This window comes from Trachinotus anak, unplaced genomic scaffold, assembly GCF_046630095.1.
Source record: "Trachinotus anak isolate AG129_WGS33_773 ecotype Australia unplaced genomic scaffold, CSIRO_AGI_Tana_v1 ptg000002l, whole genome shotgun sequence".
Lineage (NCBI taxonomy): Eukaryota > Metazoa > Chordata > Actinopteri > Carangiformes > Carangidae > Trachinotus > Trachinotus anak.
The window spans coordinates 2,300,627-2,325,687 of NW_027273853.1; the positions used below are offsets into that span (position 1 = coordinate 2,300,627).

General features: G+C 39.0%; 2 protein-coding genes across 16 annotated transcripts; both read left to right on the plus strand.

The window, feature by feature from the left end:
• Nucleotides 1-873: 873 nt before the first annotated feature.
• Nucleotides 874-5,711, plus strand: polr2c (RNA polymerase II subunit C). 2 transcript variants are annotated; one of them, XM_071489538.1, is made up of 9 exons: nt 875-1,044; nt 2,261-2,310; nt 3,096-3,164; nt 3,291-3,343; nt 4,409-4,537; nt 4,616-4,667; nt 4,812-4,980; nt 5,103-5,177; nt 5,312-5,711. In XM_071489538.1, exons 1-9 carry the CDS (start codon nt 959-961, stop codon nt 5,454-5,456), a joined length of 828 nt encoding a protein of 275 aa, XP_071345639.1. In that variant the 5' UTR covers nt 875-958; the 3' UTR covers nt 5,457-5,711. The 2 variants fall into 2 exon arrangements, with proteins under 2 accessions (XP_071345647.1, XP_071345639.1); XM_071489546.1 differs by lacking the exon at nt 3,096-3,164 and having other exon boundaries at nt 874-1,044.
• A 555-nt stretch (nt 5,712-6,266) lies between these two features.
• On the plus strand, nt 6,267-24,742 carry LOC139628159 (diacylglycerol O-acyltransferase 1-like). 14 transcript variants are annotated; one of them, XM_071489603.1, is made up of 19 exons: nt 6,270-6,436; nt 7,230-7,319; nt 7,440-7,588; nt 8,859-8,959; nt 9,112-9,152; nt 10,561-10,646; nt 10,820-10,872; nt 11,021-11,126; nt 11,260-11,364; nt 11,459-11,518; nt 11,616-11,719; nt 17,700-17,738; nt 19,098-19,139; nt 19,218-19,262; nt 19,558-19,667; nt 19,751-19,816; nt 19,953-20,040; nt 21,281-21,343; nt 24,228-24,742. In XM_071489603.1, exons 3-19 carry the CDS (start codon nt 7,519-7,521, stop codon nt 24,429-24,431), a joined length of 1,383 nt encoding a protein of 460 aa, XP_071345704.1. In that variant the 5' UTR covers nt 6,270-6,436; nt 7,230-7,319; nt 7,440-7,518; the 3' UTR covers nt 24,432-24,742. The 14 variants fall into 14 exon arrangements, 11 of the variants coding, with proteins under 11 accessions (XP_071345723.1, XP_071345737.1, XP_071345713.1 ...); XM_071489622.1 differs by lacking the exons at nt 7,230-7,319; nt 24,228-24,742 and adding an exon at nt 21,583-23,219 and having other exon boundaries at nt 6,267-6,436; nt 7,391-7,588; nt 8,872-8,959; nt 21,307-21,343; XM_071489636.1 differs by lacking the exons at nt 7,230-7,319; nt 24,228-24,742 and adding an exon at nt 21,583-23,219 and having other exon boundaries at nt 6,268-6,436; nt 7,391-7,588; nt 8,872-8,959.
• Nucleotides 24,743-25,061: the final 319 nt, after the last annotated feature.

Genomic DNA, 25,061 nt, shown 5'->3' on the forward strand with positions numbered 1-25,061 from the left:
GTTGGATTAAAATGAAATGAGTCATCTACTATAAAGGCAGAATTCAGACAAACACAAGTCCAGGAGTTAAGTTTTGCAGTCAAAAGTCACTATTATGTAATTTTTTTCACTGGAATTGTCGAAACATAAATGAAAATGTGCGCCATCAGAATAATTTGAAATATACTACATTAAATTCTATGCACTAACAATTTCTCACCACAGTGGGTATCCAGAGAAAACAAGCTTTGTTATCTCGAGATAAAAAGATAATCGACCCATTTTCACAAGAAAACAAAAGTTTGTTTCCTGTTATTACTTACAACATTTATCAGAGTACCCATTGGTACTCTGTTATTGTATCTGTTATGTTATGCATAATTTCAGCAAACAAAACTGCACATTTATACTTCGATTAACTGTTCAGATATGAATCCTCCCGGCCAGTTATGACAGTGATAATAAAGACAGTGAAGGCAGATAATCAGGTGTGATCAAATGAACCATCACCAGACAAACATTTTCGAGTTCCCTATAATGATTCCATGATCTCAGGAAAACGTGATGAATGGTCTCTATACGTAAAGAAATCTGCGTTTTTTCTCATATTAACAAGGTAACATGTTATCACAAGAAAACAAGCTTTGTTATTTTGAGAAACAAATAATTAATTTGCGATCTCAAAACAATGTCATTCAAAAATAATTACAAATTCTGATCTCTCACTGAGACAAATCGAATGAAAAATGAGAGTGAGTGCAATTATTTTGAAAGAGGATTTCCAGGCATCTATGACCCGGATGTGAAATAAAGGCCCGCCTCCACGTTTCACTGTGACCAATCAGTAATCGAGTTTACGTCTACTGGCCAATCAGAGGACGGTATATATTTCGGTGGAGGTCTTCAAGCCAAAACAGCGGTAGTGTATGTGTGTGTGTCGAGTTCACAACGTTGACTTTAGACATCTTTAACTTCAGTAATGCCGTATGCTAACCAGCCCACGGTGAAAATCACAGAACTGACAGACGAAAATGTCAAGTTCGTCATTGAAAACACTGATTTGGCGTGAGTATCCTTTACTCGTACATTCAAAGAGCGTGTGTTTGTGTGCGGCAGAGAGCAGCCATTACTCTCCTCGGTACCAAAACACACGGATGCTGTGAGACCGTATACGTTAAATAACTGCACATGATACAAACAGGCTCATTCCTGTATCTGAAATGTGTCGGCATATACAAACCCAGCTCACCAACAGGTGGACACAGGAGCAAGTGACGATGCCGGTGTTTTGTTTTAAGATGAATAATGTTGTAAATGAGATGAATTACCAAAAGCTCGGCTGTGTTATACATTTCACTTGTTAAACAGTGAGCCAGTGTGAGGAAATGTTGCTCCTTCATTTCTGAACCTCAGTGAAGCCACATTAATTTGACCTCAGGTGTTTGGGAAGGACAGAAGCATGGGTGGGCAGATCGATGTCCAAAGTATCAACGCCACTGATACCAAGTCTTGTATTGAGGATCGATAATAACTTCATTAGGATCGATAGCAGAAATCTGGGTCCATCTCATGTTAGATCACATCCTGTGCATACGATCTACTTGATGTTGTTATGTTTATATCTTTGCTTCTAAGTAGACACTTCCAAAGGACACAGAGTGAATCAGAGTTCAGTGGAAATAAATGTGAACTTTTCTCTTTATTTGTCTTTCAAATGAAAAACCACAGACTAAGTTCTAGGCTTGGGCCAATATTCAATAATATTGATTATTGTAATATTTCACATCATATTCAGTAATTTTCATAATATCGAGAATTAGTTTTTTGCAGTTTTGCACAGTCTGCCCTGCTGCAGAATCCAACCCTTATTTCACTGCTTTGCTTACTGTACATTGTACCTGTGACAAATACAGCTGTTCACTGGCAGTTTCACTAATGAGCCCCACAAACCCCTCTGCAATAATACCAGGTATTAGGTGGAGGTATTCAATTTTGGATATCGCCAAGTCTATTAAGTACTTCTTATGAGCCCTTCCAAAGTTGTTTTAACCTTTTAATTTTTCAGCTTTGTTGCTACTTTTAACAATAACAAATATTGATATCAATATCAGTATTGATATCAGTGGTCCTGGCCTGGTATGACTCGGTATCAGATTGAAAACAGATTGTGGTTGTTTTGTCATTCTAGAGTGGTATGTAACTATCCCAGTTAGAAACATTAAAGGTCAGTTAAGTGCAAGTTCTGTTCAAATCTAAAAGCATCTGTCTTTCTTCTTTTCAGGGTAGCAAATTCTATCCGCCGGGTCTTTATGTCGGAAGTTCCCACTATAGGTAAAGTAAATTCTTGTTTGGCTAAATTTAATTTTCACATGTTTGGTAAGAGTCACAAAAACAGATGGAGAGGAAATTACTGAAAGTATTTTGACCTAGATTCAGTTCAACTAACATGTTGAACAAAATTTCCATCCGTTTTGTTGGAAGCTTTTTTTCACAATAGACATTTTGACTTGTAGTATGAAAAGCACAGGTGTTATTAATATTTGCTGTTCTATTCTGATACTACATAACAGTGTGACAGTGAGGTAGCAACAATAGACCTTTTTCACAACAGATATTCTGGCATGTAGCAGGAAAAGCATTGGTTTATTTAGTAACAGTAATAACGACTGCATGCCAGTTACTGTATGTGACCCTGGTATTGTTCAGGCATGGCTTAATGGAACTGAGCCAACAAAATTTGTTTCACCTCTGCAATGACAATCAAAATGTCTGCGATGAAAATATCTATTCCCGAATCCTCTAACAAAAGCAGCTGAATGGAATTCAGCCATCATTCATTTTGCTACTTAGCTTTTCCTATTGGAACACATCTAAATAGTTTCTCATTCAAGTTCAGCTACTGTCCAAAAAGCAACTCATGGATACAAATGTAAATCACTCACCTGCATGAATCAAAATGAAATAAGTTAAGTTGAAGAGAGTGTGGATAATCTTGGAGAGTTGCCTGACTTTATCAGTATCGTTGGAACACTAGAAAACGTACTCTGCGTGCACTTTCTCCCGACAGTAGTACACCACAAAAACTAAGCGAATAACTTGCATTACTTTATTTGCAGCGATTGATTGGATCCAGATCGATGCCAACTCCTCAGTGCTACATGATGAGTTCATTGCACACAGAGTCGGTATGTAGCACTTATTTACAGTGTGACCAGTGTGACTTGGTGATAGTTAGTTGACATAAAGTTGAAAATAACCACAGAGGTCCGATGCATGTGAAGGTGACTGTTGGGTGCTTCCTGTGTTGTCAGGTCTTATACCTCTCACAAGTGATGATATTGTGGACAAAATGCAGTATTCCAGGGTAAGTATACAGCAACATCATTGTTAATGGACTACCGATGGTACTGAAACACAAATGACATTTAAACCCCAAGGCTACAAATGACTGAGATTTTACCAGTTCTAGGCTTAGTGCCAGTGAGCCTCAGTTCCTTCATTAAGTACAGTGAGGTCCAAAAGTCTTTGCCCACTTTCAGCCTTAAAGTGAGAGTTTGGGTTATTTGATGTGGGGTTGTGTGAGGTACTTATCTGTAGTAAGTGTATTACCTGCAGGAGATTCAGATCAGTGCCCTCTCAGTGTAGAGAAGCAGCTGGAGCACTGGCACAGAAGCTGAGTGACGAGCTGCTGTCTGGGGGGACATCTGCAAAAACGATTTCTAGCCCCTTTAAAAATGCCCAAAGAAAAAAATCAGTTGAAGTGTACACTTTAATTTGAATATTTTTAGCATTTCATCTTGCCATTAAAAAGCCCTTTCCTCTGGAGCTTTCCTTTTGTGAACCGTTGAACAACTGTGTTGCTACACACAAGCACACCTACAGCGCACACTGTATTACTCTGCAGATCAGCTGTTGGGTCAGGCAGCCAGATGTAGGCGCCTGTGCATAGAAAAACAGTAGTTCAACAGACAGACAACTACCTCACACAACCCCACGTCAAACAGCCCAAACTGTCACTTTAACACTCTTACAGTGTTTTTATATACAGTAGGGTTGACTTTTATCTCTTAGCTTTCATCTCTTATAGTGTGTTTGTCTGTTATTTTTTTTGTGCTTGTGATTTCATATGTTGCATGAATTTATTTATTATTAAGTGTCTAAAAAGTGTCCTTACATTTTCTACTATCATTTATTGTTGTTTGTCAAGGACGATAATGGCTTCATGGCATTTTCTTAATACCATGAATCTTGATACACACACTATGTTGTGTTATTATTATTATTTTTGATCATATCTCCAAAGTTTAGTTTCATACAAACATAGTGTATAATAACGTGATATTATATCAAAGCTCCCACAGAGTTTTTCCTTGGTTGTCACTGTGTGTACTGAGAGATAGACACCACCCGTTATCTGCCCTTCCTGCAGGACTGTACCTGTGATGACTTCTGTCCAGAGTGTTCTGTTGAGTTGACCCTGGACGTTCGATGTACTGAAGACCAGACGCGTCATGTCACCTCACGTGACCTTTTGTCCAACAACCCCAGAGTCATCCCAGTGAGTCATTTCTCCATTTACTGACATCATTACATGGAGTGAAGAGCAAGCAGACAGTGTTTCAATGTGCCTTTCCAGGTGACTTCCAGGAGTCGAGACAACGATCCCAATGACTATGTTGAACAAGATGGTAAGCTTAAAGCTGTCCGGAGGGATAAACATTGACTGTTAAGGTCTTTTCCTTTGTCATATTATTGTTTTTTTCCATCAATCCCACACTGTATTGTCCTTGCTCTCTATAATTCTTCCTCTGTCATTTACTGACTCAACACAGACATTTTGCTGGTGAAGCTTCGTAAAGGTCAGGAGCTGCGACTCAGGGCATACGCCAAGAAAGGCTTTGGTAAGGAGCACGCCAAGTGGAACCCAACAGCCGGGGTGTCCTTTGAGTATGACCCAGACAATGCACTGAGGCACACAGTCTACCCACGACCTGAGGAGTGGTGCGTAATCTATTCCAGTGTTGTTCACCATGTTTAATGTGTAACACAGAATGATAACAACAGAATAATAAAACAAATTTGTGCATATACCCTGACGAAAGTCTTATCACTCTGATTTCAAGGCCGAAGAGTGAATACTCAGAGATTGAGGAGGATGAGGTTCAGGCTCCCTATGACCCCAATGGAAAACCAGAAAGGTGAGGAGAGAAGTTTTTTACACATGGGTAGACCTGAAGTACAGAACATGTTGTAAGACAAATTTGGTAGCAGCGGAGAAAAAAAACAAACGTCTACAGCATGACTCACCCCCAGCTCCCCTCCCCCCTTACAGGTTCTTTTACAACGTGGAGTCATGTGGGTCTTTGCGACCAGAGACCATCGTCATGTCAGCATTGGCTGTCCTCAAGAAGAAGCTGAGTGACCTGCAGACCCAGCTGAGCCATGAGATCCAGAGCGACGTGCTCACCATCAACTGAGGCCATCTCACTTACAAACTAGGACCAACCTTCACACAGCTTTGTAATGATCACAGGGCTGACTGTAGGGTCACTGTTAAGGTCACATGGCACCTGTCAAAGCATTGTTGTATGGATTGAAACATAAGTTGGTCGTGCAAAGGAAGGCAATGCAAGGTCAGTGTGTGAGAAGGAGTTTGTCTCAGAATGATATGGATTTAGTTTTGTTGCTGTCAGTGTAAATGTTGCCTTTTAAATAAATCTGTTTTTGAGGAACTTGGTGTTTCTCCTTTATTGTAATTTCTGAGTGGGTTAAAGATTACTTTTAATTTACATGCACAGACTATAAACACGTGGAAAACAGCAAAGAAACAAACCGGGTATGAAAAGTAAATTAAATAAATGACTCTTAAAAGCCGACAAAAAAGATGAACTCAATCATGCAAGAATATTTATCTGAGTGATTTAAAAAAGGGGAAATATTCACTTATTGGTCAGAAGTTTTAATTATTGATCGATTGGTGTCCAAAGAGCTCAATGACCCAAAGTTAACCGGCACTGGTGTCAGGTTTCTGGGTGGATGGATTGGGAAAGGCTCCTCTAAAGGACTTTCAAGGACTTTGCATCTTTAGATCCACTGTGGAATGTGTCAAGTCAAACATACACAACCAGAGTAAATTATGAGGAAAGTCGGATAGCTTCAAATTAAAAGCAAATGTGAAACCAACCATCTACAAACGGGGTTTGTTGTAGCCTGAAAGACGCTGCACTATTGTTGAATTTTCTTCAGGGGGACTTTTATTTTGAATTTTTTCACGGGGCGTTCTTGTGGGCTTCAACTGCGACACAGGACATCACACCCGGAATGAGCGGCCAGAGAGGCTCTGTCTGTACAGATACATCCGGACAGGAGGCCAATGAACTGTGGATGCTGTGGGATGTGGCTTTAATCTGCGTCGAGCTGCCAGAGAGGATGCCATGTTTTCGGAGGCAATGACAAGGTAAGTCGTTTACGGTTGGTAGAGGAAGGCATACCGGGCTTCATTCAGATTCCGGTCAATTTAAAGTTTCATTTCTTAACAGCAAATGTAACACGGAATATTAAAATCCCACAATGATTGTAATGAATAAATTGCACCAATTGTTTAATTCGGCACATATATATATATATATATATATATATATATATATATATTCTACCAAGAAGCAATAAAAAATCAATGATGTTGATAAGATGTTATAATGATGTCCCAAGATGCCGCCCACCATGGTATCTTTGTGAGGAGGTCGTTGTAGTAAAGAACTCCGCTCTCTGGGATTTATTTTATTAAATCACTGGCATGTTATTTTGTGTCTGTTAAATTCTGAAGTTTAGTTTTACAAGTCATTTTTGACCACAGCCCCCATCAGGGTCCTCCTCCATGTGAAAGGACAGGAAGCAGCCCACAGTGTCTGGGTTTAAGAGGGGCCTTCATGGAAGTGATCTCAGTCCTACACACAATCACAATCACAATTTCAAGGATGATGATGGTTACACATCACATACAATGAGTGAACAATTACAGGAAATATTAACAAATGAAATCCCCCAGCTCATGCGTAATGTGCATATAAAACCCATATCCAGGTGATAATAAATACTGTTTAAAACTTTTTGTCCTACGCCCAAAATAGCAACAGACAAAAAAAAGCCTCATTGTTGTAATTTCTTGAGTTTGAAATAGGTCAGGTTTCTGGTATAAATAAGATTTTTAGATTTTTGTGTTTAAACATTTTTATCTTACCATCCTACAGTTTACTTGTCATGATCCCACAGAGTGACATTGAGAAAACAAACACTTTGGAGCATTTGCTGTTATCTCACTATTTCATCTTTACAGTCTGGTAAGGCAGTGATAAGGATTTGATATTTCAAAGCAAAGTACATGATAAAGCCATTTCTGTTTTTCCTAAAGCAGATTTAACCAACTCTGATCAACTTTCCCCCTGTGGATGAACCCTCAGACTCAGATGGGTGTGATGAGGAAGAGGTTTGCCTCTGTCTGCTCCTCTTCTTCAGCTGAAGAAGACAGTGCAGGCCTCTATGACAGTGCTCCCATTTCTGCCTCTGATCCACCCAGTGATCAAGAACATCCCTATGCATCTCTGCTCTGGTAAGCGCTCTCTGATGCTTCCATCACCCGTTCATACTGTAGCTGTCAGCTTACAGATACAAGACTTCAGTAGTGGAGGAAGGGTTCAGATCTTGTACTTTGTATAAATGGCCGTTCTACACTGTAAAAATTCTACAAAAAAGTTACGTACCCAAAGTGTCCAAAGTAATCAATGCTGAAAAATAGTCTGTGTTACTATTATGTGTATATGTATTATATTTGGGCTCAATAGTTGTAAATTTGGAGATGGATTGAGTTATGGGGGAATGATGAGGGGCGAAGGTGTTTGCTGGAGCAGTGAGGAGGAAGATGGCTGGCGTGGAGCAGGCGAGTGGTTTGGTTGAGGCAGCAGGTGAGCGGCGTGGTGGATAATCGCAGTGCAGCAGACAGGTTCAGCTGGAGCAGGCAACAGCACTGGAGCAGGCAAGAGCTGAGGCAGGGGGAAACACAGGTAAAGGTTGGAGTGTTCCACGAGGAAAAGCAAAACAATCTGGCGATGAGTGAAAGGAGAGCTGGGAGAGAGTTCTTATGCTGAGCGTGACTGCGTGATGAGAAACAGGTGAGCGAGGTTCAAGTGCTGCGTCACGCCCCTGCTGAGAAGCACACACTCACACACAGACAAGGGGAAGAGACACACTGGGAAAATCCTAGAGTGCAATATGTGTATTATTATTAATGAATTATTACTGCATGTAAAAGCATTTTAACACTGTAGCTGGTCAAAGCAGAACTAATTTGAAGCATTTTATTTACTGTTGAGAATTTAAATATTTGACAAATTATCATTTTATGAACTCATGTTTTGTATGTAAAAAACTTAATTTATTGACTAACTAGTTAAATAAATGTAGTAAAGTTAAATGCAGTCGAACAGTACTGGTGTAAATATACTTAGTGACATTCCATCACTTCAAGACAAGAGTCATAAAATGATGACAAGAATATGCAAAACGAACACAATGAGAGAAGCAAAACAACTACAATGAGATACAAAATTATAGCTAAGTTATGCCGTTGTTTTGTCAATAAGAAGGAAGTGGAAGAGGGACAGATGTTTTTTGCGACTCTTAAGTATGAGAATATTATTATGTATACCCATACAGACACCTGCACTTAGAGTATGTATAGTATATGCTGCAGGTAATTTGTAGGAAACAACTATCTACGCAGGGACTATCTGATTAAAGGTAATTAAAAGTGCAGTCACACCAGAATTTGCAGGGTGGCAACACTGGTGAAAAAGATCCTCATACATGATGATGAATAACAGTCTCTCTGTCCAGTTGCCACAGTGTCCAAGACTCTTTGCTGAGCTCCAACAGCAGCTTCACCAGATACCGAGGCATCCTCAACTGGATCATCATTCTCTTGGTCAGTTGTCTCTTCTTTTTGTTTTGTGGAATTGATAGATATTTATGAGTTTTTACTGAGTTACCAAACATGTACTTTCAATTTAAAAAGAGAACCTCTGAATTAAGACCTACTGACTTGACTGTATGTATGTGTGTCACTGTGATTTTCAGGTCCTGACTCATGCTCACTTGTTCTTGGAGAATTTCATACAGTGAGTATAATGGATGTATAGACTCACTCCTCAGGCAAAAACCTTTATCTACTGTCCCCTATGGAAACGTAATATATGTCATATATATCCTTATCTCTCTCACTCTCTCTCTCTCTCTCTCTCTCTCCCTCTCTCTCTCTCTCTCTACATATATACATATATATATATATATATATATATGTATATATGTGTGTGTGTGTGTGTGTGTGTGTGTGTGTGTGTATATATGTATATATATGTGTGTGTGTGTGTGTGTGTGTGTATATATATATATATATATATAATATTTAACATCAACGTTAACATCAACATATATTGACAGGCTATATATTTGTGTAACATATGTCTACAATATAAGCATGCATACATACATAAACATACATATTTGTATGGGCTATAGACATATGTCAGTATGAAATTGTTCCAATTTCTAAAAGGTTTCATATAGTTTTTACATATATGTTTTTATTTTATATGTACACCTGTTTCATATATGGAATTTCAATATGTGTACATATATCACATTAACATATGGGGCACATTTTCTACTTAGACTGAATTTGACTTTGGATAGGTTTTCACCTCCTCCTGAATGTGTATGTTACACAATATTGTTAGAATATTATATTTTGATGTTAACTTCTAATGGGGTTGTGGATATAAAAAAAAGGTCTTCTGGTAATCATGTGCACACAAGTAAAAACAGCAAGGAAGTGTTTGTTGTGTTTGTTAAATCTTAACTGTTAAAATTGAATACTGCTCACAACAATATTTTATCCTGTCAGCCTTCATTTTTAGCCGTGCTAGCAGCATGGCTCTGGGATGGTCAGTATGCCGTCCACCTCCTTGGTTCACACTGAACTGTGAACAGGTATTCATGGTCACCAAATGTTGAATCTTAATGACTGGTGATTCCTTGACTTTTCATCTAACACCATCACCAGGTCAAAGTCAGTCTCACAGAGCAAAAAAAGGTCTTCTTGGCATGTACACTTCTTTCTGCTAACAATCCCACAATGCAATGTGGGAAAAATAACAATTAATATGTGTCTGAAGTCTGAATTTACTGCACCACTACTATGTCAACTATCGAGTGTCCAATAATCTGTAGTGAATGAGTGAACAAGTGATTTTCTTCAGAGTGAAACTTCAGTCTTTATCTTTAAAACAGTTGTTGTGTTTACAAGAGAAGAGGCTATAATACGTCCTGTGAGCAGCTATTTCAGGGCAGTCTGGTGCTACAGTGACTCAGTATCAGAAAGTGACAAGATAGGCCAACCAGGGTGGGCCTAGCTGGTTAGCATGCTATCTACAGTATTACAGTAAGTGATAGAAATTAAAGCAACTCTTGGTGAGTAAAGGAATGAAGAATGAAGACCCTCATCCTTTGTTCTCCTCCTTTGGACAGACATGGCTTTTTGATAGATGTCAAAAAGGTCTTTCAGCATCTCATCGAGGACAACTGCAACTGGCCATGTGTCAGCCTCATACTGGGTGAGAAACTCAATGCAGCAAAAATACTAACAGCCAGCGATAAAAGAAATTTACATCAGATAACCTTTTGGCAACAAACTGTTAGAGAGGACTAGGTTGCCGCAGCAACAAATAGTAAAACAACACGCTGAGCCTGTTGTTGTGAATGAACAAAATATCTGTATTTCTTCCAGGTGCCAATGTGTTTGCCGTTACAGCTTTGCTCCTTGAGAGGTCTCAGGAAAAGGTGAGAAATGTAATTTCGGCTCAATGGTGCTCTGATTTAAATTCAGACCATATCATATCAGTTGTGCTTGTCTCCTGTCAAACGATTTATCAACTCACAATAATTATTATTGAACAATCAATACTTCTGTTTTATCCTCATCTGTCAGGGTATGCTGTCCCCCACCAACGGCCATTGTTTACATCTCGCAAATCTGGGGTTGCTCCTGCTATTTCCAGCTGCAGTCATTGTACATGAGCCTACAACATCAACAGGTAATAACTAAAGATGTGTGTGTGTGTGTGTGTGTGTGTGTGTGTGTGTGTGTGTGTATATATATGACATGAACAGTTAAAAGATACTGACATTACCAGCCTTGCTGGGATGTTTGTGCTGTTTGTCCACCAGGTGGAGCATTCTTCTCTCTCTGGTTCTACACTGTTCTGGGGATGAAGCTTTACTCATATCAGGAAGCTAATCACTGGTACCGACAGGCTCATTTAACTGATGCAGGTGATTATTTCTCCAACACCAGAAGTTGTATTAACTTTTTTTAAGACAAAAACAAAACTAATCCAACTTCTGATTTTTCATCTGTTGTTTTTAGATAAAGACCAGAATGGATGTGTCGCACCTAAAGCCCACAGTGAGCATCTGACTTACCAAGGTGAAACAGCTTGTCAAGCTTAAGATGATACTGATTTCTTTACATTAACTCATGATCATACATTTTGTCCTCTGTGATTCTGTTCTTGATTTCTCAGATCTGTATTATTTCCTCCTTGCCCCTACTCTGTGCTACCAGAGAGATTTCCCATGTACTCCAAAGGTCAACATCAATAAGCTACTGCACAGGCTGCTTGAAATGGTAAGCTGCAGAGTGTCACCATTATCTTTAAGGTTTGATTGGGGTTTTTATTGGGTTTTTTTGGACTTTGGTCTCTTTTCAATATGAAAAACATCACAGCAGTGTGGCAACTATAATAATAATTACAGCAGTAATAAATAGTTCCATTGGCCTAAGAGGGTTTTTACTATGGAAAATGCATGATGCCTAAATGAAAATAAATCAAAGAACTTAAGTTAAATGCAAGAGACACTGTCATTTGTATTTCATTTTTATGCACGCATGTGTCATGGTTAAATGTTAAAATAACAATTATTGCTCTCAGGGTTCTGCACCTAAGCTGTGACTGAATAGTTGATTTGACAGTCTTCTTGAAAACCAATGACAGTGCTTTGCATTTATTATTGGTAACTTTATGCTGTTCGTTCTAGACAACACTGAAATGCAGCTCAACTCTTCTCTTAGTTTTCTGTGCTTCGATTTTAATGGGGCATTAAATTAATGTCACAGTGAAAACAATTCATTCAAATTCAACTATTGCAGTATAAATGAGAGATGTATCAAATTTCACACTGTCATGGGACCTGTAGTTGTTGGCTGCTAACAAAGTAGCAGTATGGAGGAGGCATTATGTTTTCAGGTTGTTCACCTTCTAAGCCATAACTCACAAATTCATGTGCTAATTATGACACAATTTAATGCAAATGTCTATTAGAATATCATTTATTATCAAAATGGTCAAAGGTCAACTTCACTGTGACATGATAATGTTCTGTAAGAACACATTTTTCAACACCGTAACTCAGGAAGGGGAGATTCTGACCATATTTCTTACAACTTTGCTTGACAATCATTGTTTTCCATATTGAACACATCATTCAAACATTCACAGTGTTGGTAGGAAAAAGTATGTGAACCCGGCTAATGATATCAACTAAAAGCTAAACCAGGAGTTAGGGCCTTAAAAACTATTGATTAAGCTCAGAAGTTACAGAGTCATCTCAGAGAGTTTAGATAGTCATTGGTCAACAGTTTGACAAACTGTCTATGAATGGAGATGATTAAGTTCTGTGGCTACTCTCCATAGACGTGAGTATCCAGTCAAGATGACTCAACACATAAGCTAAACACAGACTGATCAGTAACATAACAAAGAACCTCACAGTAACAGCTAAAGGCTTAAAGGACTCATTGAAAATGGGGAACATCTCTGGTCATGAGTTGACCACATGGAGCATGGAACATGGTGTGCTGCCATGGACACCACAGAGGAAGATGCTGCTGTCCAAAAAAACATCAATGCAACTCTGAAGTTTGCCAAAGAGCAGCTTGAATCTCCACAATACAACTGGGGAGATGTTTTATGGACTGATGAAACTGAGGCTGAATTGTGTGGGAGGAACATGCAGCTCTATGCATGGTGTAAAAAGGGCTCTGCAGACCAACACGAAAACATCATCCCATTGGTGAAATATGGTGGAGTGAGCATCTTGATTTGGGGCTTTGTTGCCTCTGGGCCTGGACAGCTCGACATCATCGAAGGGAAAATGAATTCCCAGGTTTATCAAGGTCTCTCCCAGGATAATGTCAGGGTGGCTGTCCACCTGTTGAAGCTCAGTAGGAGCTGCATGGTGCTATGACCCTAAACATCAAAGTAAGTCTGCTACAGAATGGCTTAAGACCAAGACAATCCACCTCTGGAGCGGGCCAATCAGAGCCCAGACCCAGTAGAGATGCTGTGGAAAGTTTTTAAAGCGTTTCTTAGAGGCCAGATTATTGATTTCACAAGCTCTAAGCTCTAAAATCACACCAGAAAATGAGAATGTTGGAATCAAAAATAAGACCCCTGGAGAGTATTTTGGAAACCCTGCCCTAAAACTTAACAAGAATTATTATGACTGAGGTCAAAGATCAAGGACTTGTAAGCTTTTAAAGCAGCAGGAAGTCTGTTAAGACTTAAACAAGCATTATATACGATCAAGGAGAAAACCTGGAAAGATATTAACTTGGCATATGAAACAGTTACAAAATGAAAGATCCATTACTTCAACACAGAATAGCAAGGGGGATGACAGAGTTGATCCTACCCTTGATAGAAATAAATGAGGCTTTTAGACTTTTTAATGAAAATTTATTTGACTCTGATAATAATTTGGCTCTGCAGTTTCAAAAAATCTTTTTAGATAATGTCAAAATACCTAGTATCCCCAAAGAGTTTAGATCAAGTTTGGAAGCTGAGTTATCATTAGCAGAGGTATGTGATGCAATTGACAGTGTGAAATCTGGGAAGGCTGCTGCAGGGCCAGGTGGCCTATCTATAGATTTGTGCAAAAAAGTTTAAATCCAGATTACACACCCCTCTTTTGGATATGTTATTAGAATCCTTTCAAAGCAAGATCCTTCCACCGTCCTTGAGAGAAGCCTCAATTACACTGTTACCAAAACCAGGGAAACCCTGCAATAGATGTGAAAATCTTCGACCAATAAGCCTTCTTAATTCAGATGTAAAGGTGCGATAAAAAGTTGGCTTGAGGGCATACTCCCGTGGATAATTGGGAAAGATCAAAATGGGTTTATCAGCTGTCGTCAAGGGTTTCACAATGTCAGAAGGGTACTGAACATACTATACAGCCAGAGGGAAACACCAGACACTGCTCTTCCAACATTAGACACTGAGTAGCAGTTGATAGGCTCGAGTGGTCATGTCTCTTTGATGTCCTTGAACACTTTGGATTTGAGGAAAATTTTTGTTAATGGGTTAAATTATTATATACTGACCTTGGTGCATAAATACTTACGAATAATACAATATCCAAACCAATTAAGATCAGTAAAGGATGCTGCTAAGGAAGCCCTCTATCAGTGCTTCTGTTTACTATAGCAACAGAACCCCTGGCCATAGCTGTACGGTCCCATACAGAGATCTCTGGTGTAATTATAGGTCAAACGGACAACCGTGTCGCTTTGTATGCTGATGATGTTATAGTTTTTCTCAGGAATCTGTCTATTCCGGCCCTGATAAATTGTGATAAATAAATTTGTCAATTTTCTGGCTACAATATTAATCATTAATCTGGATTTATACAGGTCAAATGATGATAAATTGATGTCTTTTGAGGAGCTTGCAATTACACATAACATTACGGGAAAACATTTTTTCAAATTTTTACAAATCAGAAGCATCATTGGAGCAAAACAAAATCATTCACTGGATAAACTTCCCTATTCACTGTTAGAGGAATATATAATATATATAATATAATATATAATATTATAATATAATATTTAAAGGACTGTACAGAAAAGGGCATAATATCTGGATTTTATAATTTACTTATATCCCCTGAGTCCTCCAAAGCTAAACTTTAAGTTTGAAGAGAGGATTTACAGGAAGACATATCATTTGATGAGTGGGAAGTTGTTTGTAAAGAAGCTCAATCACAAACAGCAAATACCCACCTTAGGCTTTTACAATACAACTAGCTGATGCATACATATATTTCCCCAGAAAATTTTAAGTAGTAACATCTCTGATATATGTTTTAAGCACAATCTAAAGGAACATTTTTACACTGTGTGTGGAAATGTAACAAGAAAAGAAAAAATTCTGGGAAGAGGTAAAATATATGATAGAAGAGATTTTATCTGTACAATTAACAATGGAGCTCAAATATTTCTTTTTAGGTTGTTACCCCAGAGAACACAATTTAAGGAAGACAGAGCAGATCCTTGTAGAGCTGTTTGTTTTAAGCAACATGGATGATAACATTGTCAAGGAAAAATGTACACACACCAAGTATTGGTAAATAGTTAAAGGAATTGTCTATATCTATATCCTTAGAAAAAAAATACTCTTTCTATGGAAGGAAATTATCTATAATTATCTTGAACATACAAACTTGGAATGTTTACTGGGTCAGAGGAGTGAAAATGAAGATGATTGATGGGGTCCTCTATTAGGAGCAGGATGCAGACATAGCAGACCTACTTTGACTGTATGGAGGGAAGAAGTAGGACACTGGTAAGTAGTAGCTAGTAGTTATTTTTATTGTATAGTATGTATGTGTGTGTATATTTGTATAGGGGTTTGTTTTTTCTTCTTTATGTTATCTCTATTTCACTTGCGCTTATTCATTGTTACAGTTATGCACTGTGAAATAGTAATAAAGAAAGTGTTCATAGAAAGAGAGATGCTGTGGAATGACTTCAAGAGAGTAGCTCACCCCAGACATCCTGAGAATCTGTCTGAGCTGAAGCAGTTCTGAAGGAAGAATGGTCAAAAATTCCTCCTCAACTTAGTGCAGGTCTAAGCTGCTGGGTGAGCTTGTTTGAGGTACTCTCTGTCCAAGGAGAATTGACCAGTTATGAAATGCAAGGGTTTACTTATTTTTCACACCGTCAGTGTTTAATGGCCAAGTTCAATAAAGACTCAAAAGATTGTAATAGTTTGTGTGTTAGCACCTTAAGTTTCTCTATACTTGTGCCGTAGATGATGATTAGACTAAATTTTGTGACCAATTAATACAGACAACTAGGTTGTTCACAAAGGGTTCACAAACTTTTTCTTGCCAACGTACACTCCTTCTTACTCTCTACATGCACAGGGGAGTTCCACCCTGAGGCCATGAGCTGGAGCACACAGTGAATCTACTTATATGAGTTTGCCCAGATATGGTAGTTGATATTCACATATACTGTAGGATTTATAGACACTGCAGGTTGTTAACCCTATAATGCCAAATGCATCAAATTTGATACAAGCATTTCTGAGACCTATTGCATCACCTTATGGTAAAAACTTCACTCAAAACCCTCTTGTATTCAATCTGATACTTGTCTTCCAACCCCTGGTGGATACCTTTATCACTACAACAATTCAAACACAGCACATGGGACAATCCAAGTTGGCCACCTTCAGATAGTTCCCAACTCACTGAAAGAAAATTGTGATTTTTACGATTTTCCAGTGACACTTTCTTTGAAATTTTTAGTAATATTATAACATGAAAACTTAATCTGTTGAAGCAAGTTATAATTGCATATTTTTTTGCATTTTAGTATGTAGTAAAATCATGTATAAAATTTGGAAAAACCTATATGCAAATAATTTTTTGTAATTTTTTTTTTCAAATTTTGTGAAAGGGCCAAATAAAGGTTCCAGATTCAAGAAATCAGAATTTTCTGTCCATTATTTCTGGGGTCAGGCATTACAGGGTTAATTGTGGCATCTAACCCTAACCCTGTGGAACCAGCTCCCAGTGTGGGTTCGGGAGGCAGACCCCCTCTCTACCTTTAAGATCAGGCTTAAAACTGTCTTGTTTAGTAAAGCTTATAGTTAGGGCTGGCTCGGGTATGTCCTGGCCCATCCCTTAGTTATGCTGCTATAGAGCTAGACTGCTGGGGGATTCCCATGATTCACTGGGCGCTCTCTCTCTATCTCTGTCGCTCTCTCTCTCTCTCTTGATTACTTTATGCCATTAACTTTGTATTTTTTTTCTCTCCTGTAGTTAGTAGTGTTGTAGTGTGCTTCTCCTCTCTCTCCCTCTCTCTGTCCTCATTCTGCAGGTCTCTCTGCCTCTGGAGCAGCAGGATCCAGATCCACCACTACTCATCTTTACTATTAACCACTGTTATCTGTCATTATTATTGATAACACCATTACCTACACAGCTGTTCCTGGTCTCTCTCTCTCTCTTTTCTCCTCTCTCCTCCCCCCAACCCCCCTTTTTTATCTCCTCCTAAACCCAACCGGTCGAGGCAGACGGCCCCCCACCCTGAGCCCGGTTCTGTTGGAGGTTTCTTCCTGTTAAAGGGAGTTTTTCCTCCCCCCTGTCGCCAAGCACTTGCTCTTTGTGGGAACTGTTGGGTTTTTCTCTATAATATAATATAATAAAGTAAGGTCTCGACCTTACCCTGTAAAGTGCCTTGAGATAATGTATATTATCATTTGGCGCTATACAAATAAAATTGAATTGAATTGAATTGAATCTTCTACCTTCAGGTGATCGTCATCCAGATCATGGTTGGCATTATACAGCAGGTACAGAAGCTGGTTAACTTGTACTGTACAGTATGTTGTTGTGTACTTATCTGGGAATTTGCACAGAGCTATTTGATATAGCATCAATAATATCAATGTATCATGGTATAGTATGGTGTGTATGTGTGATGTTACAGTGTTGTATACTGTACAAGATGTGTCTGAATAGATGCTTTCTGAATATGTACTCATGGGTGGGGATATAAGGGTCAAGCTTGATAAACGCAGGTATTTTGTTGATTTCCTCACTATTTTGAATCTGAAAAGTACAACACATTTTTAGTCACATGGTCATGGGACCTGTAGTTATTTAAAGCTAACAATGTAAACATTACAATATGTTTTTTTATTTTTAACATTAGGAGGTGTTCAAGTCTTTCTGTCCAGCACACACTGTAGTAGATGCTATAAACAGTTTCTTTATAATATTGAAAAACCCAGTAACATGTTTTGGCTTTTCAAAGAATAATGAAAAACTATGAGAGGGTAGTGGGAGGTAAGGTAATGTAGGGGAGGAAGTACAGTATGCTTCTTTCTACCATGGCTGTTACACTCTACTTCGATATATTAGGGGATAATCCACAATGAGATGCAGGGTTATCAAAAAAGAACGCACAACAGGGACTGTCTGCTTCCTCACAGCTTCACAGCTTGTTGTGTACTTTTCTACTTATGCCACAATCAGTTTTCAAAATAAATACAGCAGAATTATTTTCTCATATTTTCGGACATTATGTTCTTTGTACAGAATTTTGGTGTGGGCACCGTGTTTGTCAACCATGTCATAAATGTTTCTTTAGTACCCGGGAGGACTGTATTGTTGTCCATTTAATTTTGAACTGGCAGTCATGGTTCCCAGAGGATGATCATAGTGACTTTGGTAATCCTCTGACTTCTCCTCCAGTGCCATCAGCAGGTTGACATTTTTGGCTTTTGCTGAAATATCTTGACAATGGATGGATTGTCTTGCAGTTTAATACAGACGATAATGATTCTCATGCAAGAGAAAATGTTAAGTTGTCTACTGCTGTGGTTTATGACCAAATACCCAGGAAGTTAGCTTCAGCTGCACTTTGTTATATTGTGCTTATTAGCAAATGTTAGCAAGCTAACATGCTGAACTTAGAGAGTAAACCTGTTAAACATTATACCAGCTAAACATAAGCATGTTACCATTGTCAGTGTAAGCATGTTACCATACTGACATTAGCATTTAGCTCAAAGCACAGCTTTACTTAAGCCTCACAGTGCTGCTAATGTGGCTGTCAACTCAGTCTTGTTTCTGAATGTGTTAGTGGTGTGAATTTACATTGAATTTGCATTGTGACTGTGTTTTTTTGCTTTGTTTTTTACCCTCAGTGGATTGAGCCCATCTTCCAGAGATCAGAAAACTCTTTCTCTGTGAGTGAAACACAGTCCCTCTAATCACTGAGAATATTAAGAAAGACCACTTACACACTCACTTATTCCTATTCATAGAGTATGGACATTACTATGAGAGTGGAGCACCTGGTGGGACTGGTGGTGAGTGATTTTTATTTATTTTAACATTACATTCTATTGGCCTAAGATATGCAGGTTTGAATTTCCCTGAACTATGAAGCACTTAGCAGATGTGGGATGTCAGTGTGCGATAAACAGATGTAATCTCTTTGAGGGAGTTGTCCCAGCCGGTGGTAATGATGACAAAGGAGGGAGAGGAACGTGATAATTAGAGATAAAAGTATGTGCAACTTTGTGACACAAGAACACTGGGAAAGGAAGGAGACTGCTGTTAAATGTGTGCTATGTTGGTGTTGCTAATACATTTTCCTGTCAGGCACCAACACATTTCCTCTGGCTACTCTTCTTCTTCTTGAATCACTCGTACCTGAATTTCTGTGCAGAACTTCTGCGATTTGGTGATCGTCGTTTTTACGGAGACTGGTGGTCAGTTGCACAAATCAGTGTCTGTACATTGTGTTGTTGCATATGTAGTCACTGGCTCATTGCAGTTAATCTTTCATTAACAGGAATGCTACAACTCTTACCACTTTCTGGAGGAATTGGAATATTCCCTTTCAGAAATGGTGTCACAGGTAAATTGGTCTGACAGGGTGGAACAGCCCTCAGTTTTTACTCACATGGCATGAATCCAAAATAATCCATCTTTTGTTCTCCCCTCTTAAATGTCTTTATTCTTGATATTTCATTTTTGTGATCTTTCGTTTGAAGACATGTATACACACAGCTGGTGGAAAAGAATGTGCCATCATCACAAGCAGAGTTACTGGTTTTCCTGACATCTGCAGCAATTTGTGAGGTACAGCACTGATCATGGATAAAGCAAATTTGAGTCATTCTTGTGAATCCTTCATTTGGCAGGAGACGACCATTACATATTGAAAATCTATAGTCGATTTCATATTGAATATCCATAGTGTACCTGTATTTGCTAAAATTTGTTGATGTGGACTGTCAAACTAGGAAGCAACAAATTTGGTTGTTTTTCCTTAGGCTAATGTGATTATGTGGTGGGTTAACAGCTCTTAACAGGTCCAGTAATCAATCATTTTTTAAATTAATGATCAAATTACTTTATGTAATGTGTTGCTTGTTGTCAGAATTATCACCCAACTTTGCAGTTCCCATGAACTCTTTCATGTTTAGCCTCTTTTAGCACATTGCTTTGGTTTTACTACAAGATCGACTCTAATAAACCCTCACAGAGGAAGCAGCTTATATTTGATGAAGTTGATGAAAACAAAACCAGTGCTAAACGAAGAATGAATATTGGTATTACAACTATCACATGAACAAAAACAAATTAATGCTAATATTGGTCCTTGTCTGCTGGACTTTAATGGATAGGTCCATATTTCTATCTCAAAATATTTCTCACATTACTCACAAATTTCAAGTTAGCCATTTCTGACATCATTCCTTCTTTATAAACTCAGTAATGAAGAGGTCATCTACTCAGTCTTTTTATGCAAAGATGAGTTCATTTGAAGCTAATATTAGGCTTGAGCTGTGTGTGAGTCAAATCCAGTAGGTATTTTACACAAATTACCTATTTTATAAGCTAAGCTGCAACAAACTGCCTCCTGAAGCATCAAATTAGCTTTAGTTGACCTTTTAAAAGCATTTTTGCACAGGGTATGGTCTGTGCATTTTGTCCCCCATAAATTGCATTGGAAATGTTTGAGTAAGAGCTCTCTTCATGGCCAGTATGTACAGGAGGAACAAATACAGCAACTCAGAACTCTTGAAATGTACATGACAGACTTGCTGAATGTCATTTGTAATCTACACACTTGGGCTTTTAATTAAAATCTTTTGATAGCACGGAGGTGGAAGATTTCTCTGCTCAGACATTTTTAGATGTATATAAGTATGGAATATTATTACAACCAGCTCTTGTTATGTGACAAATCAGCGTAGTGATAAATTACAATAAATTTAAACAATCAAAGTGTAGCATTTTCTACATGTCAGCCTAATGAGAGGATAACAGCACAAAAATAATCTGTAGTGATGTTTCTGCCCTTTCTTCTGCACAGTATATGATCGCTCTGCCTCTTCACAGCTGTCGTCTGTGGATCTTTCTCGTCATGGTATTCCAGGTGAGAACATTACATTGTATGTCACGTGAGTCCATTGGAAAAAAAAATAACTTAAAGGGAAACTACTGTTTATTGCAACTTTGTTTTTTGTGTTCTTTTGTGTATGATACCACTGGGAACATGGCGACATGGCTAAAAAAAAAAGTTTAAATGGAGCAAGACACCCAAACAGTCAGACAATCAAACAAGATGTGAACAAATCGACGGGTAACACCGACTTCCTCTTATACTCGTTGTAGGTGCTTACTTCTATTTCATTCTTCCCGACCACCAGAGACGGTATGTAATACCTGGATATGCATCGGCACATGCGCAGGAGGTCAAGACATAATACCAACAAAATGATGTGTGATCTGGGTGATGCAAACAACCTGCAACAGTTCAAATGCTGCTGCAATGATTATGTCGACAGTTGGGGAATTGTTGCTCTGAGTAAATAAATGAACTACGCTACTTGCTGATTTGTGAGCAGACATTTGGGCCTGTCATCGATCATGCTCTTTATTTGCAATTCCTGCTTGCTCCACCTCGGCCCAGAGGATGGTCATGACAGATATTCATTGTGCCTTACATTTACATTTACTCATATGGCAGACGCTTCTATCCAAAGCGACTTACAAGTGAAGGACAATAGCACAGCTACAGTGCAGTGGGAAACCTTTGTATAAGTTTTAGGTACAATATCTAATTTTGTAAGTGCTGGGAGATTGTATAAGTAAGTGCATCAAAAATTGCTAGTTAGATATGTCCAGGTTTTTAGGAAAGAAGGTGCTCTCGTAATAAGTTTTCAAGAGATTCTTGAAAATAGAGAGGGATGCCCCTCCTGTGATAGTATTTGGTAGCTCGTTCCACCAGTGGGGAACCACAAATTAGAATAATCTGACTGAGATTTCCTTGTGTGCAGGGATGGCAATGCCAGGATGACATTCCCTGGAGGAACGGAATGGCCGAGAAGGAGCATAAGGCTGTATGATAGAGTTCAAGTAGATGGGTGCAGACCCAGAAGTCACTCTGAAGGCAAGCATTAGTGACTTGAACTTGATTTGTGAGTAGCCAGTGTAGGTCGATGAGTAAGCAGAGTGACACTTCCTTTTGGGTTGATTGAAGACCTTGTCAGTGAACATCCTAAACAGGTTTTGACAGATCCACAACCATCTACCTTCAGCATTCCACCATCTGTGCCATACATTGCTGAACTTTAGAGGTGCTGGCCTGACCCCAAAGCGTTCTCCCACCTACCCAGTGACTGCAGGGCCTTGGCTGCTGTGAAGGATGTTGCCCAGTATGGCTTAGACCAGATGCCTGCCTTTGATGCTTCCATCGCTTCTCTAATAGTATCTCCAGATAAAGTCTTAAGACCAGATGCCCATCTGGAAACCAGCCGTTTCTCCCTGCAACATCTCAGCCTCTGGGAAGCCTTGATTTCAGACCCTTGGGTGTTGCCAATGACTGTTGTCAATGACCCCGTGAGGGTTCTGGCTTTCAGGCAGGTAATTTTTTGCACTTCTGAGGAAAAGTACCATAGAATGTAAAGAAAGTTCTGTTGAATTGAGGGGGTTCTTCTCAACTGAAGAGGGATGGCAGTTTTTCGCCAATTCTAGATCTCGGAAAGCTGAACCAGGTTTTTCGTTTTCACATGCTTCACACATCAGATGTTCTCCAGACTGTTTTAGAGAGATACTAGTTTACAAGCATTGATTTGAAGGATGCACACTTCCATGTGCCAGTGTGCTCATCTCTTGTCTCTCTTGAGGTGCAAGGCTGACATACAGCTTGATTCTCCAATTGCTGGCAAATTGACAGCAGCAACAGCAGCTGTCCATCCAGAGCTCCTCTCGCTGCACCCCTTGCAGATCTGGGTCAACAGTTTGGGCCTTGACTCTCCAGCCAGTGCCTTCGATTTCTAAAACCTGGAGCAAGAAGTCGTATGTGTGCTGCAGTGTACCCATGGGCTCACTTCCCTTCTGTCAGGAGATTGCAGTAACAGATTCCTCCCTCTCAGGCTGGGGGGCTGGGTGGAACCACAGGACAGTCAGGGGGACTTGGGAACCTAATAGAAGCTTCAGCACATAAATATGCTGGAGGTGTGGGAAGACAACACAGTTTATCATATGAATCATCAGTGAGGGGCTAAATCCAGTCAGTCCCTGCGGAAGGCTCACATACCGTCTCAGGTGGTCATCCAGAATTCATAGAACCTTAGTTACATTCGGAACTCTCGATTTCCTGTGTATCGTGGTAGTTAAACTGGAAAAATTGTTGGTTTGTTTAAAATCAGTCTGATCATCTGACTGCTCATTGCCTTGTTTCACCTATTTTTAGCACTTTCACTTACTTTTTATAATGACTGATAGAACTGATGGCTGCAGTTATGTAAATGAAATCTATGTTGTAATAAACAGTATTTCCTTTGAGGTCTCAGTACACAGCTATAAACAAATGTATTTAATTTTTAAAGTTGTTATTTAACTTACTATATGTTCTTAACTGATAAAAGGTATTATTTGCTCTTGAGCTACACAGCCACTGATTCACTTTCTCTGAGAAGTCGTGAATAATTTGCAAAGAGAATGACACTGTAGTCCTCAATAGTGAGAATTATTATACCCTATATAGTGGACTGATAGTATCCCACAATGCATCCATTAAAAGTAGTGTTCAACCGATGGTCACTAACCAAGCAATATAACCCTCATGTATTGTGCTTGCAGTGAAAGACTGAAAAACAGCAAAGAGAAGATTACCCAAGTAGTGTCCAAAAGTGTTTTTCAATTTTACTGATAAGCTCACTATATAGTCCTCTACATCGACCTACCTGGATAGTGAGTAGGGAGTAGTGAATGAGTGAGTGACTTTGGACACAACCTGTGTCTTCTCCTTCCAGCTCTTGGTTGCAGTATTCCTCAGAGACTATTTCCAGGGAAACTACGGCAACTGTTTAGTGTGGCTGTGTCTTCTGCTGGGCCCCCCTCTGGCTGTGATCACCTACTTTCATGACTACTACATTAGCCTCCGTCACCAGATATCATCCTCACCACTGGCATCAGACCACCGTCTTCCCAGCAGAGTTTGCCTGCAGCCTCAATGATCATGGAGGAATATCTGAAATAAATATTCATATACTTTATTGATCCCAAAGAAAATTAATGATCTGTAACGTTTACTGTATTTATGAGCAGACCAAGAGGATATGACTGTAGTCCAAAGCTCATGTCTGTTAAAGGATCCATTCTGATCTCTGGAAAACCTTTTGGAATTATCCAGCAACATATATATACAACACTGTTGTGTAGACCCATTAATGTACCTACTAACTTGCATATTATGCTACTATACTTCATCTATACTGCATCTAAAAAAAATGTGAAAAATTAAATGCAATAAACAACTGATTTTGTAGTTTTTAGTCTGAAATAATTTGTACATCCTATTCTTATTGAATGACTGAAACATGAACGGACAGGCTTCTGCAGTCTCAGCCAATGTGTTAGTCAGTAAAGGTCTCCCTGACAATTACTTGTAGAAGATAAGGTTGCTGCTTACACACTGCTGTGCCAGCATGTGCTTAAGAGGCCCAATATTATCCAGGTTTACTGTAAGTTTTATGGACATGGTCCAATCAGGAAATACAGGGAATGATGTACCTGGTTCAATGAGTCCAAGTATGGAATGGTTTAAAGCATGTATAACAGCCAAGTAAAGTTTATATAGGAGTTAA

Bases quoted from the DNA above. Each gene is read 5' to 3' on its own strand.
- polr2c (XM_071489538.1), top strand. From the start codon at position 959: ATGCCGTATGCTAACCAGCCCACGGTGAAAATCACAGAACTGACAGAC. The intron at 3,165-3,290 runs GTATGTAGCACT...CTGTGTTGTCAG, and splicing joins GTTCATTGCACACAGAGTCG to GTCTTATACCTCTCACAAGT. The intron at 3,344-4,408 runs GTAAGTATACAG...CCCTTCCTGCAG, and splicing joins ACAAAATGCAGTATTCCAGG to GACTGTACCTGTGATGACTT.
- LOC139628159 (XM_071489557.1), top strand. From the start codon at position 7,428: ATGAACCCTCAGACTCAGATGGGTGTGATGAGGAAGAGGTTTGCCTCT. The intron at 11,127-11,259 runs GTAATAACTAAA...TTTGTCCACCAG, and splicing joins TGAGCCTACAACATCAACAG to GTGGAGCATTCTTCTCTCTC. The intron at 19,263-19,557 runs GTGAGTGATTTT...TTTTCCTGTCAG, and splicing joins AGCACCTGGTGGGACTGGTG to GCACCAACACATTTCCTCTG.